Here is a 10,406-nt window from a genome sequence, read left to right on the forward strand (position 1 = left end):
TTTAGTCAAAGGTTTGACTATACGAGACTACGAAGAGTCTGACGTTGCACATCTGTAATTGGTGTCATGAGGAACACATGATGTTTATGAATGAATGAGAGAAGGAAGCACAACGTAGGATGGTGTGGAGTCTGAAACAGAGAGAAATCTTGGGTTCGATATATCAAACATTGGCTGATATGCAGCAAGTTCATCCCTTACTGTTCCGGTACAGTTACAGGAGGAGAAACCCTGGACGCTTCACACCGGACTCACTCATGGATCTCACCCTAGACTTACCCTGCAGATGTCCTCGCTGTGAGTAACGGACCAGCCGTTACTTTAATGTTTTATTACTCTTCATGTTTTTAGCTGGTTCTTTTACACAGAAATAGTTCATCCAGAAATTTAAATTATTTTTACTCACCCTAGAAGAGTTTTTTTTTCTTCTGAGCCTTATGAAATCATATTACAGCTTTGTGTGTAGAACAAAATGATGCACAAAGCTATAATTTCACTTCAAAAGACATGCAAGCACCAGTTGTGCTTTTATGGTATTTATTGTATTAATTTTGGAGTATTAATATGTTAAAAACAACTGTAAATTTAATTTAAAAAAACTAACAATAAAATATTATTTTGTGTTGCATGGGAAAAAAACACAGCATTTGAAATGATTAATGATAGAAGTTTAATTTTTGGATGAATTATTTAAGCTCTTTTTATTAATCTACTAAAACTGACAAAGGTTGTTCATTGCACTTCATGGTTGAGGAATTATGTATCCGTTGTGGTTAGTTTCTGGCTTTGCATGAGCCCACTGCTGCTTTTTTGAGTTGAGGTATGTGCTACATAAACACTACAAGCCTTTAGCACTCTCATCTGCTCAAAACCAATAGTTTTGACCCTTTTAAATGTGACCCACAACATTATGTGACAATTTTCATTCATGTTAGAGTCATTTTTGATGCTTGAACTAAATATATGTGTATAAATTTTTTTTTACAAAAGTTCAAAAGTGATTTATAAAAAAAAAAGAAAAATAAGAAGAATTTGTGGCATGGAAAAAAGTTGTTTCAGGTTTTTTTCCCCCCAGAGAAGATAGATGATGATAAAAATTATTTTTGAATCCCCCAAAGAACATTTCACCTTTTCTTATTGTAAAGAACATTTTAAAAATCTAAATAACTTTTTTTCCACTATAAAGAACATTTAGTGAAATGGTTCCACAGATGTTAAAGATTCTTAATGGAACCATAGATGCCAATATAATGAAGGTTCTGAAAGGGTGTTTTTGCAGTGATGCCATAGAAGAACCATTTTTAGTTCTCAAAAGGACCTTTCTGTGAGGATCTTTCTGTTTTTAAGAGTACCATTTTTTTCTTAGTGTGAAGAACATTTTAATAGTCTAAAGAACCACTATATCCACTATAAATAACCTTTTGTGGAATGGAAAAGGATTTTAACTGTTTTTCATGGAACCATCAATGCTAAAGAACCTTTATTTTTAAAAATGTAATTATCTTTATTTTGGTGTATGGTTGAGGTTTCAACACATTATGTATGCCGATGGATCAAACACTCACAGCTCAAGTACATAGTAGCTGGCTTTGACTAACGTAACTAACATAGTTACTAACGTAACTTCCTCCACTTTCCAGGTCATTGTGGTTTGCCCATCCCACTTTCTCCACCACATTCTGTAGACTTTCACCTTTCCACACCTCTGTTCCCAGACTGTAACCCAACATATAAAAAATCTCTTTCTGTGTCTTCAGGTGGTGAGGGCATCTTCAAGATGAACAGCAACTGGAAGACCACCAAAGTGCTGGGATTGCTGATGTTAGCCAACTTCCTCATCTACGTCGTGGTGGAAGTGTCCCGAAGCTACGGGCATGGACGAGACATGTACAATCGAGGGAAACTGACGCCCAAAAAGTTCTGGAAGAAGCCGGAGGTCAGTCTGGCGTTCTGGAATCGCGTGCAGGAGCGTCTCGATGACATCTACTACCTGCCACTTGCAAATGGCAGCGAGGCCCCTCGAGACTTTCGGGGAATCCCACGTTGGCTGAATCGCACGAGTCCCTGCAAGCCGGACAGCAGGGTGACGACAGAGATTGAAGACTTTAAGTCCCTACCGCAGCGATTCCAGGACTTCTTGTTGTACATGGGATGTAGGTCATACCCCTTGATAACGGACGCACCCAACGTGTGTTCTGAAACGCCGTACCTCTTGCTTGCAGTGAAGTCCATTGCGGCACATTTCGACCGACGGCAGGCCATCCGGGAATCATGGGGCCGCGCTGGGATCCTCGACGGCCGGCGCATTGCGACAGTGTTCCTACTTGGCAGCACGGCAGCGACGGACCACTTCCCGAACTTGTCGGACATGGTCAAGCACGAAGCGGCGTCGTACGGCGACGTCCTGCAGTGGGATTATCGAGACTCGTTCTTCAATCTCACCTTAAAGGAAGTCCTCTTTCTGGAGTGGTTTGGGACTCATTGCGCTTCTGCCAAGTATGTGTTCAAAGGCGACGACGACGTTTTCGTCAATACGCGGCATATGCTGGCTTACCTGGGCAACTTTTCTGTGTCCAATACACAGGACCTTTTTGTTGGCGATGTGATCACCAATGCTGGACCACACCGAACCAAACACCTCAAGTATTACATCCCCGAGAGCGTGTTTCGAGGAGTTTACCCACCGTACGCCGGAGGCGGAGGCTACCTGTATTCTGGGAATCTGGGGCTGCGGTTAAGAATGATCTCGCGTCTGGTCACGTTGTACCCGATAGACGACGTCTACACTGGGATGTGTCTGAAGAGACTGGGACTAGTACCGGAGAAACACATGGGCTTTAAGACCTTTGACATTGAGGAGAAGCACAGAGAGAATCCTTGTGCTTACAAAAAGCTGATTCTGGTCCATCCCAGGAGCCCACAGGACATGATAAAGATCTGGTCTTGGATTAATGACCCAAAAGCGAAATGTTACATCGCAAATACATCGCAAGCGAAGGGCGCAAAGCGACGCAACAGAAGCAAATAGAACCCAATGCCCTGTTCTATTACTGACGTACAGTTAACAAAAATGTGTTCCAAGAACATTTTGCTAACGTTCCCATTAAGTTATAAAAACATTATTTCTGAATGTTCTCAAAACATCCAGTTTTTAAAAGGTTTTATCCACCTTATTTTTCAACTTGGAAGTAAGCCGTTTTCTGTGAATGTGCGAGACTTCCGGTTCATTAGCCGCGGTATGGAAATAACGAGAAAAATAACAAAGTGCAGTAAATGGTAAAACTGTTTGCTCTACAAAACAGTAGCACAAACAGTTTTTAAAAGATTTTAAAATTCAATAGTTTTAATATAAGATTAATATTAGTATAATATAATAGTTTTTAAAATTAAGATAATACATTAAAATAATATGGTAAGAAACACCAGTTTGCAATATCAAGCAGCACAACAAGCTGTTTTGTACAGCTAAAAATAGCTGGAAGGGAATGACACCAGAAGCCAGACCCATAAAATGTACAAATGGCCGTGCCCGCTCTTACGGGAAAAATAGTGTGGATAAACATTTTTTTCTTGCTTACGCAATCGTTAAGGGAACATTCCATTGAATCAAATATCATAGGAATGTTACTTTTGAATGTTCTTTGAACATTCTAAAACAAGTTTTAACATTTAAAAAACATTAGATGGAACTTCCAGTTTAAACATTTCAGTAAAAAAGTTCCATGAATGAGATCATGTTTCTGTGCTAACGTTTTGAGAACATTACTAAAGACCGGAGAACTTTGAACAAACGTTCTATGAATGTTACTGGAAGAACATTTGAGAGAACCTTGCTAGAACATTCTGAGAACATTCCCTGTTAGCTGGGACATATTTGCGCACCTTCTTTCACTTTGATGCGACGAATCACGATTATTTGCTCAAAATGAGTTATATATGGTGTACTATGATGCATGTTGACATAAGAAATCAGGGTGCATTTTCATCACAGAAAGAGCGAGTCTGATGTGTTTGTGTATTTTTATGTTGTTGTTTTAATTTATGTTTGCATTCGTGTGTGGAAGACTATAGCTGAGCTCTTTGACTTCTCTTGCATTAAACCTCTATATTCTCAGGAAGCTGCTGTTTGATCGTTCTCCAACTACACTATCAGCACAAGGATAATAATATAAGTTTTATTACTTTGTATACTGTTTGTGCAAGTAAGCTGTGACCTTTGAACCATTGTTGTAGGGCAACATACTGTAGGACACTTACAACACTCACAGTGAACTGAACGAGCCTCCAAAGTGCAAAGTCAAAATCCAAATCAATTACTGTATAAATCTTCATTAACTCATCATGGAAGATGAGCACAAAAGATTTCCATGTCATATTTTGTGTGATGTTCAGTCATTTGTTCAATATGAGTGCATATTTGTGATTATGGATCGAATTAAATTGTCCTGAAAACACAGGAAATAGCCTTGACAAGTGAAACTTGTTTTTATCATTCCAGTTAAGCAGTGTTTTGTATATATAGCTAGTAATAAAGTTATGTCTACGTTTGGAAGTAATTTTGCAGTTTATGTATCACATGGCCAAATGGAGGTAATTTGTTTGAGATTTTACTTGTATATTTTACTTATATATTATATAATATAGCATATAATGCTATATTATTATCTCATTATATGATTCTTTATTACTGCATCATGATCAGCATTTCTCATTCTATCTTTAAAAGCATGCATAATTAGGTTAAGTATATACTACTCAGTATGTAGTACTATGTACGCTAGTATTTCATTATGTCCCGACCAAAACCAGTCATAAGTAGCACGGCTATATTTGTAGCAATAGCCAACAATACATTGTATGGTTCAAAATTATCGATTTTTCTTTTATGCCAAAAATCAGTAGGATATTAAGTAAAGGTCGTGATCCATGAAGATATTTTGTAAATTTCCTACTGTAAATATATCAAAGCCTAATTTTTGATTAGTAATATGCATTGCTAAGAACTTAATTTGGACAACTTTAAAGGTTGATTTTATCAATATTTTGATTTTTTTTGCACCCTCAGATTCCAGATTTTCAAACAGTTGTATCTCAGACAAATATTGTCCTATCCTAACGAACCATGTTCGATGTAAAGCTTTCAATAAATAAATAAAGTAAAAAATGACCCATGGGCTATTTGACTGGTTTTGTGGTCCAGGGTCACATTAATGTTTGCGCGGGGCCCTCTGTCGGATCAAGAGCGAGTCACATGTCATATAAACCTCATTCGTTCATGCGCGACAGGTAAACTTACCTCATTAACCACAGATATAATACAGGTGATGCAGGCCTCTTCCGTTTAGTTTTTCAAACAAGCATCTGACAACAACGTAGAAAGTTCACGAGCATAAATCCAAAATGCCACGGCGGCATTTATTGAGTACATGCAGTCTTGTGATATTAATCTATTTGACAGGGTTGATAAGCAGCGCTGAGGTGAGTAACTCATGGCTGGTCATCTGATGGCGGTCTGGTCGCTGCATGTTTCACTCAATCTGTCTGTTTTTGGCAGATCAACAGATACGGCGGACAAGCATCCGCAGGTAAACAGCGGTCAGTCACATTTACATTAATGTGAACTTTGTGACGTACCTGTCCCTCTTGCTTTAGCTTTAACATGTTTATCTTGTGTCCTCAGGGGTTTTCAAACTTTTTAAAGCAACATTTCCAAGCGTCAATATGTGTAAAGACCCATTTATAATGCGGACGAAAGATAGTAAGGTATTGCTAAATTCGTTATTATAGTTGAATCTAAAAGAAATCATAAAATATGATTAACTTATAATTTTAAAAGTATTTTAAATAACTTAAATACTTTTTAAATAATTAAAAAATATATATTAAATCTTAAAAATCTTTGTGTATTTTTTGTTAATAACAAAATATAAGAGAAATATATTCAATTAATAATGTATAGCACTTTCACAATAAATATCAGCAGCTTTGCAGTATGGAGAAAAAACGAATTGAAAAGATTCAACACGCTTTATACCGGTATATCGTGCAAGGAGGAATAGATGAATGCTTAGAAATCTTTTTTTTTATTTTACAAAATTAATCATATTTTGTGTTTAGATATCTCGTTAGGAGTATTATTGTTTATTTGCAAATTTATAGAATTTTTTTGTAAAAACAAATCTTTAAACATTTTTTTTTTTTTTTTTTTTTGATGTTTTGGGGGATAAATATGCTAAAATACATGCCATCTTATTTCATCTTATTCATATTATTAAAATCTTTATATTGTATTTTGTAAGAATATATTTATTAATATTATTTATGTTCTTTTTTTATTCATTTAAATCCCCTGTTTTTTATACAAAAAAATAATTTTATAATAATTCCTCTCCAATGAAAATATTTTGATATTTTTTGGAGATAAATATACTAAATATCCTGGCTATCTCATGTCTTATTAAAAATAATATATTTAATATTATTTTATTTTCTCTTATTTTTATAATTAAAATCACCCGTAATTTTTCCACCAATAAAAAAATATGTAGATATTTTGGGGAATAAGTTGTCTATTATTATTAATATGCTGGCTGTTTCATGTCTTCTTATTGAAAATAATATATTTAATATTATTTTATCTTATCTTATTTACCCTCCAATTTATTTATCCTCTATTCATCCTCCAATGAAAACATGTACATGTTTTGGGGGATAAACTGTCTATTATTATTATTATTATTATTATACTTTTAACAAAATATAATGTCAAATTTTAATCTTATTTTGGGTCATTTCATTGTCCTGTAACTTTTCCTCTTCAGTTAAAATAGTTCTATATTTTGAGGGATATATGTGCTAAAATGTTGTCTCTGGTCAGGTGTAGGCCGCGAGCGATACGCGTTCTATGCCCTGCGCAGCTGCCATCAAGTCCTCCGCGATGACGGCGGAGAGTTCTTCTCCCCTGATTACCTGTGCTCACACCCCCCCGTGTGGTGCAACTGGACCATCCAGGTGCCTCCTGGGAAGCGTCTGGAGCTCTACCTGGAGGACTTTACTCCCTCGGATGCCTGTCAGCAGAAGAGCGATCAGATCCACCTGGATGAGTCTCCGGCGCCTGCAGGAGGGCAGAAGATCCTGGAGAGGTGCTGGAGAAAGGCCAGGTACACCTCCGTGTCCAACACGGTTCAGGTGGTGCTGCTCATCGACGGGAACCGGCACGTCCCCTACAGGGGCTTCTATGGACGCTTTAAAGCTTTCAGATCCCTGGATTCTCCTGATTCCATGTATGAAGGTGAGTAAATGTTTTCCATGTTTTTATTTGTTCTTCTAAACTGGTGTGCAGCGTAGAGAACTTCATTGTTTATAACGTAGGCTATCTTTGTGAGATTGCTGTGAACGAAGATGAGTGACAGCTTTTTAGTGATTATAAATGGACGGCACTATATATGTGTATGTGTATATATGTATGTGTATGCATGTATATACAGTATATGTATGTATATGTATATGTGTATATATATATATATGTATATAAAGGTTAGAGCACCCTCACTAGTTTAAGAAACACCCTCAGTGATTTGATTCTGGAGCTGGGCCTGCTGGTGTCACATGACTCTTTGTATTTGACAGACATTCCTGTAGAAGTGGTAGAAGCAGAATTAGGAGACGATGAAGATGAAACGGATGCAATTACAGATTCTCCACCAGCTGTGAGAGACGTCACAGCAGATACATCAGGAGTGAGCACACAAACCCCTTCTGCTGGACTGACCAGCTCTGTGAAGTTTGCATCTTCAGTGTCCAATGAAAAGAGCTCCAGGGATTCATCTCCTCTCATTCTAGCGCCTGGTTACAACAGTAACGATGTGGTTGATGGTGATGCATACTACGATGATCATTTCTTTGCAGCGTCACAAGAAGCAGCTGGTCGGTGGGCCGCTGAGACCCAGCACAAACAACCCAAAAGTGGAGCGGCTCAAATACGGCCCAGATATCAAGCGGCTTACGCAGGCGTCTCAGACATGACCCTCAGTGCACAGACGCGCATGCCGCTGGTCAAACCCGCCGCCCGCTCGCCGTCTGCCATGCGCAGGAATGTGGACGCGCAGGCGCACTCCTCTGGTCAAATCGAGCCGGTCAGAGCCAGAATAACGCCTGATGCTGGAGAAGTGAGGTGGGTAAAGGTGGGACAGCGGGGCGACGAAGGCGTTTCCATTGAGATGACAGCAACCAAGAGCAGCGTCACACTACCTGTAATACAACCCAAACTACAACGCAAATCAAAAGGTGCAGTTACTTTTTTTTTTTTTTTAATTAGAAAGCATTACATTTTGCATAAAGAAAGCCTCTTTATAGGACTTTTTTTTTTGCATTGTAACATTTTCATGAAAATTAAGTACACTTTACCACCCAAAATGACTTGGAGAAATAAAAAATGGGCCTAAAATAGGATTTTTTTTTTTTAGTAGATGCTGTTGTTGTTAATATGATTATTATCATCATGGGGTAAAATTGACAATATTAATAATTTAATGTTTAAAAAGATTATTATTAGTAGTAGTATGCAAGGATTAATGTTAACAATATCAACTTATTTTATTTTGTATTAATATTATTATTATTATGCAAGGAGTAATATTAACTATTAATTATTTTAAAATTTATAGCAATAATGTCCTGCTTTTAAAAAAAAATTTTTTTTTAATTAAAATCAGAATAAATTAAATTCAGAAAAGCATACTGTCATGACATAGCAATTACAATTTACTTAAATAGCAGATCATCTTTCTCAAGCCAACCTAATTAAGATGCCCGGTTCATATAAAAAAAACCCCCAAAAAACACAAATATTAGTAGTAATAGTAGTAGTATTAACTTTTTAAAGCATTAATAAAATATTTAAGACTGTTACTATTACCCATTGCAGCATAATAACAATAAATCCTATTTTAGGGCCATTTTAAGATCCTGCTAATGTTCAAGCATAACAATAATGAAACTAATGTACTGAAATGGTATAAAATGATGAAATTAAAATTGAAAAGTACATACTTTACTATTAAGCTGCTTATTATTATTCTTCTTAGACTAAATTTCTGATCTTTCTATCTATCCTAGCGACATGCTAATCATGTTAGAAACATGCTAGTAGCATGTTAATCATGCTAGCAACATGGTAGTAACATGCTAATCATGCTAGAAACATGCTAGTCACTTGCTAATCATGATTGCAACATGCTAGTAGTATGCTAATCATGCTAGTAGCATACTAATCATGCTAGAAACATGCTAGCGACATGTTAGTAACTTGCTAATCATGGTAGAAACATGCTAGTCACTTGCTAATCATGCTAGCAACATGCTAATCATTCCAGCAATATGCTAGTAACAGGCCAGTCATGTTAAAAACATGCTAATCATGGTAGAAACATGCCATCAACATCGATCTAATATATCTAAATTTTCAAACTTCAGGCTTTTACAACTGCTTTAAACTTTCAGGCTAGGCTTTCTCAAGTCAACCTAAAGTTTGTCTTGACAAACTTTTTTATCTAGTTATATCTAAGGTTTTCTTGCATTAACCTTTTTCATTCTACAGAGAAAGCTCTCTACCGGCAAACCTTACGAAATGTCACCCACAACAGGCATTTTCCTGCGGGTGAGATGTGCTTTGAAATGGTTTAACACATCAACCTAATAATGCAGCTACCATTTACGTTTCATTTTTACAAATGATAAATGACATACTGCATACATTCTGATGTCATATCATCCGTCCAATCAGAGCTCTTGTTCGAGGTGAGTGTCGAGATCAATCTGGAGCCTGAACATCGTGAAGAATCCTCTTCACTCAGATCTGCTCTAGAGACCATGGTGAGGCTCAACATTATGATTCCCTTTATAGATCATCAGAATATTGTTGTCAATTGAGCAACTTTTGGCCTCAAAATTGGTTTATAGATACGAGAAGTATTTGGACATCTCACTCCAAAGAGCCTGGACTTCAAAAGACTAAAAAAGTAAGTACAAAGCTCACTTCCTAAAGCAAAATAATTGGATTCTTCCAAACCAATCTGCTCACAGACTGTCAATCAATCTGTTTCCAGGTTGAGTTCTGGCGTGTTGTTCATCGTGTGGCTGCAGTTTGAGAAGCTGGCTGTAGGGCAGCAGACGCACAGGGATCTTCAGTCCAGTCTGCAGCGGCTTCAGGGCAGAACCGTCAAATCCCAAACCTCCGAAACACAGGGCGTCATTGCATCCATCTCTACTGAAGGTGCTCTCACACCACACGCACATTGATTTGTCCTGTGGTCTTTCAGGTTCCTCTGTATTTACAGAAACTGTGCTCTGACCGCATGCTAGCCACAGACGCATCTCTCTCTCTCCCACACACACACACACACACA

The 10,406-nt window shown here is 37.3% G+C and overlaps 2 protein-coding genes across 2 annotated transcripts in view; both read left to right on the plus strand.

The window, feature by feature from the left end:
- The first annotated feature begins 179 nt into the window (after positions 1-179).
- Positions 180-3,028, plus strand: LOC107729991 (N-acetyllactosaminide beta-1,3-N-acetylglucosaminyltransferase 2-like). Its single transcript, XM_016540736.1, has 2 exons — positions 180-297; positions 1,758-3,028. Exons 1-2 carry the CDS (start codon positions 180-182, stop codon positions 3,026-3,028), a joined length of 1,389 nt encoding a protein of 462 aa, XP_016396222.1.
- A 2,269-nt stretch (positions 3,029-5,297) lies between these two features.
- The window catches only part of LOC107729761 (uncharacterized), a 6,833-nt gene continuing 1,724 nt past the window's right edge, over positions 5,298-10,406 (plus strand). Inside the window, exons 1-8 of the mRNA XM_016540444.1 lie at positions 5,298-5,478; positions 5,555-5,585; positions 6,878-7,291; positions 7,630-8,286; positions 9,599-9,658; positions 9,785-9,873; positions 9,961-10,019; positions 10,107-10,273. Coding sequence (XP_016395930.1) covers positions 5,401-5,478; positions 5,555-5,585; positions 6,878-7,291; positions 7,630-8,286; positions 9,599-9,658; positions 9,785-9,873; positions 9,961-10,019; positions 10,107-10,273 — 1,555 coding nt within the window. The 5' untranslated portion in view covers positions 5,298-5,400. The remainder of the gene's footprint in view (positions 5,479-5,554; positions 5,586-6,877; positions 7,292-7,629; positions 8,287-9,598; positions 9,659-9,784; positions 9,874-9,960; positions 10,020-10,106; positions 10,274-10,406) is intronic.

Source organism: Sinocyclocheilus rhinocerous, unplaced genomic scaffold (genome assembly GCF_001515625.1).
Source record: "Sinocyclocheilus rhinocerous isolate Xijiao unplaced genomic scaffold, SAMN03320098_v1.1 scaffold313, whole genome shotgun sequence".
Lineage (NCBI taxonomy): Eukaryota > Metazoa > Chordata > Actinopteri > Cypriniformes > Cyprinidae > Sinocyclocheilus > Sinocyclocheilus rhinocerous.

Bases quoted from the DNA above. Each gene is read 5' to 3' on its own strand.
- LOC107729991 (XM_016540736.1), top strand. From the start codon at position 180: ATGCAGCAAGTTCATCCCTTACTGTTCCGGTACAGTTACAGGAGGAGA. The intron at 298-1,757 runs GTGAGTAACGGA...CTGTGTCTTCAG, and splicing joins ACCCTGCAGATGTCCTCGCT to GTGGTGAGGGCATCTTCAAG.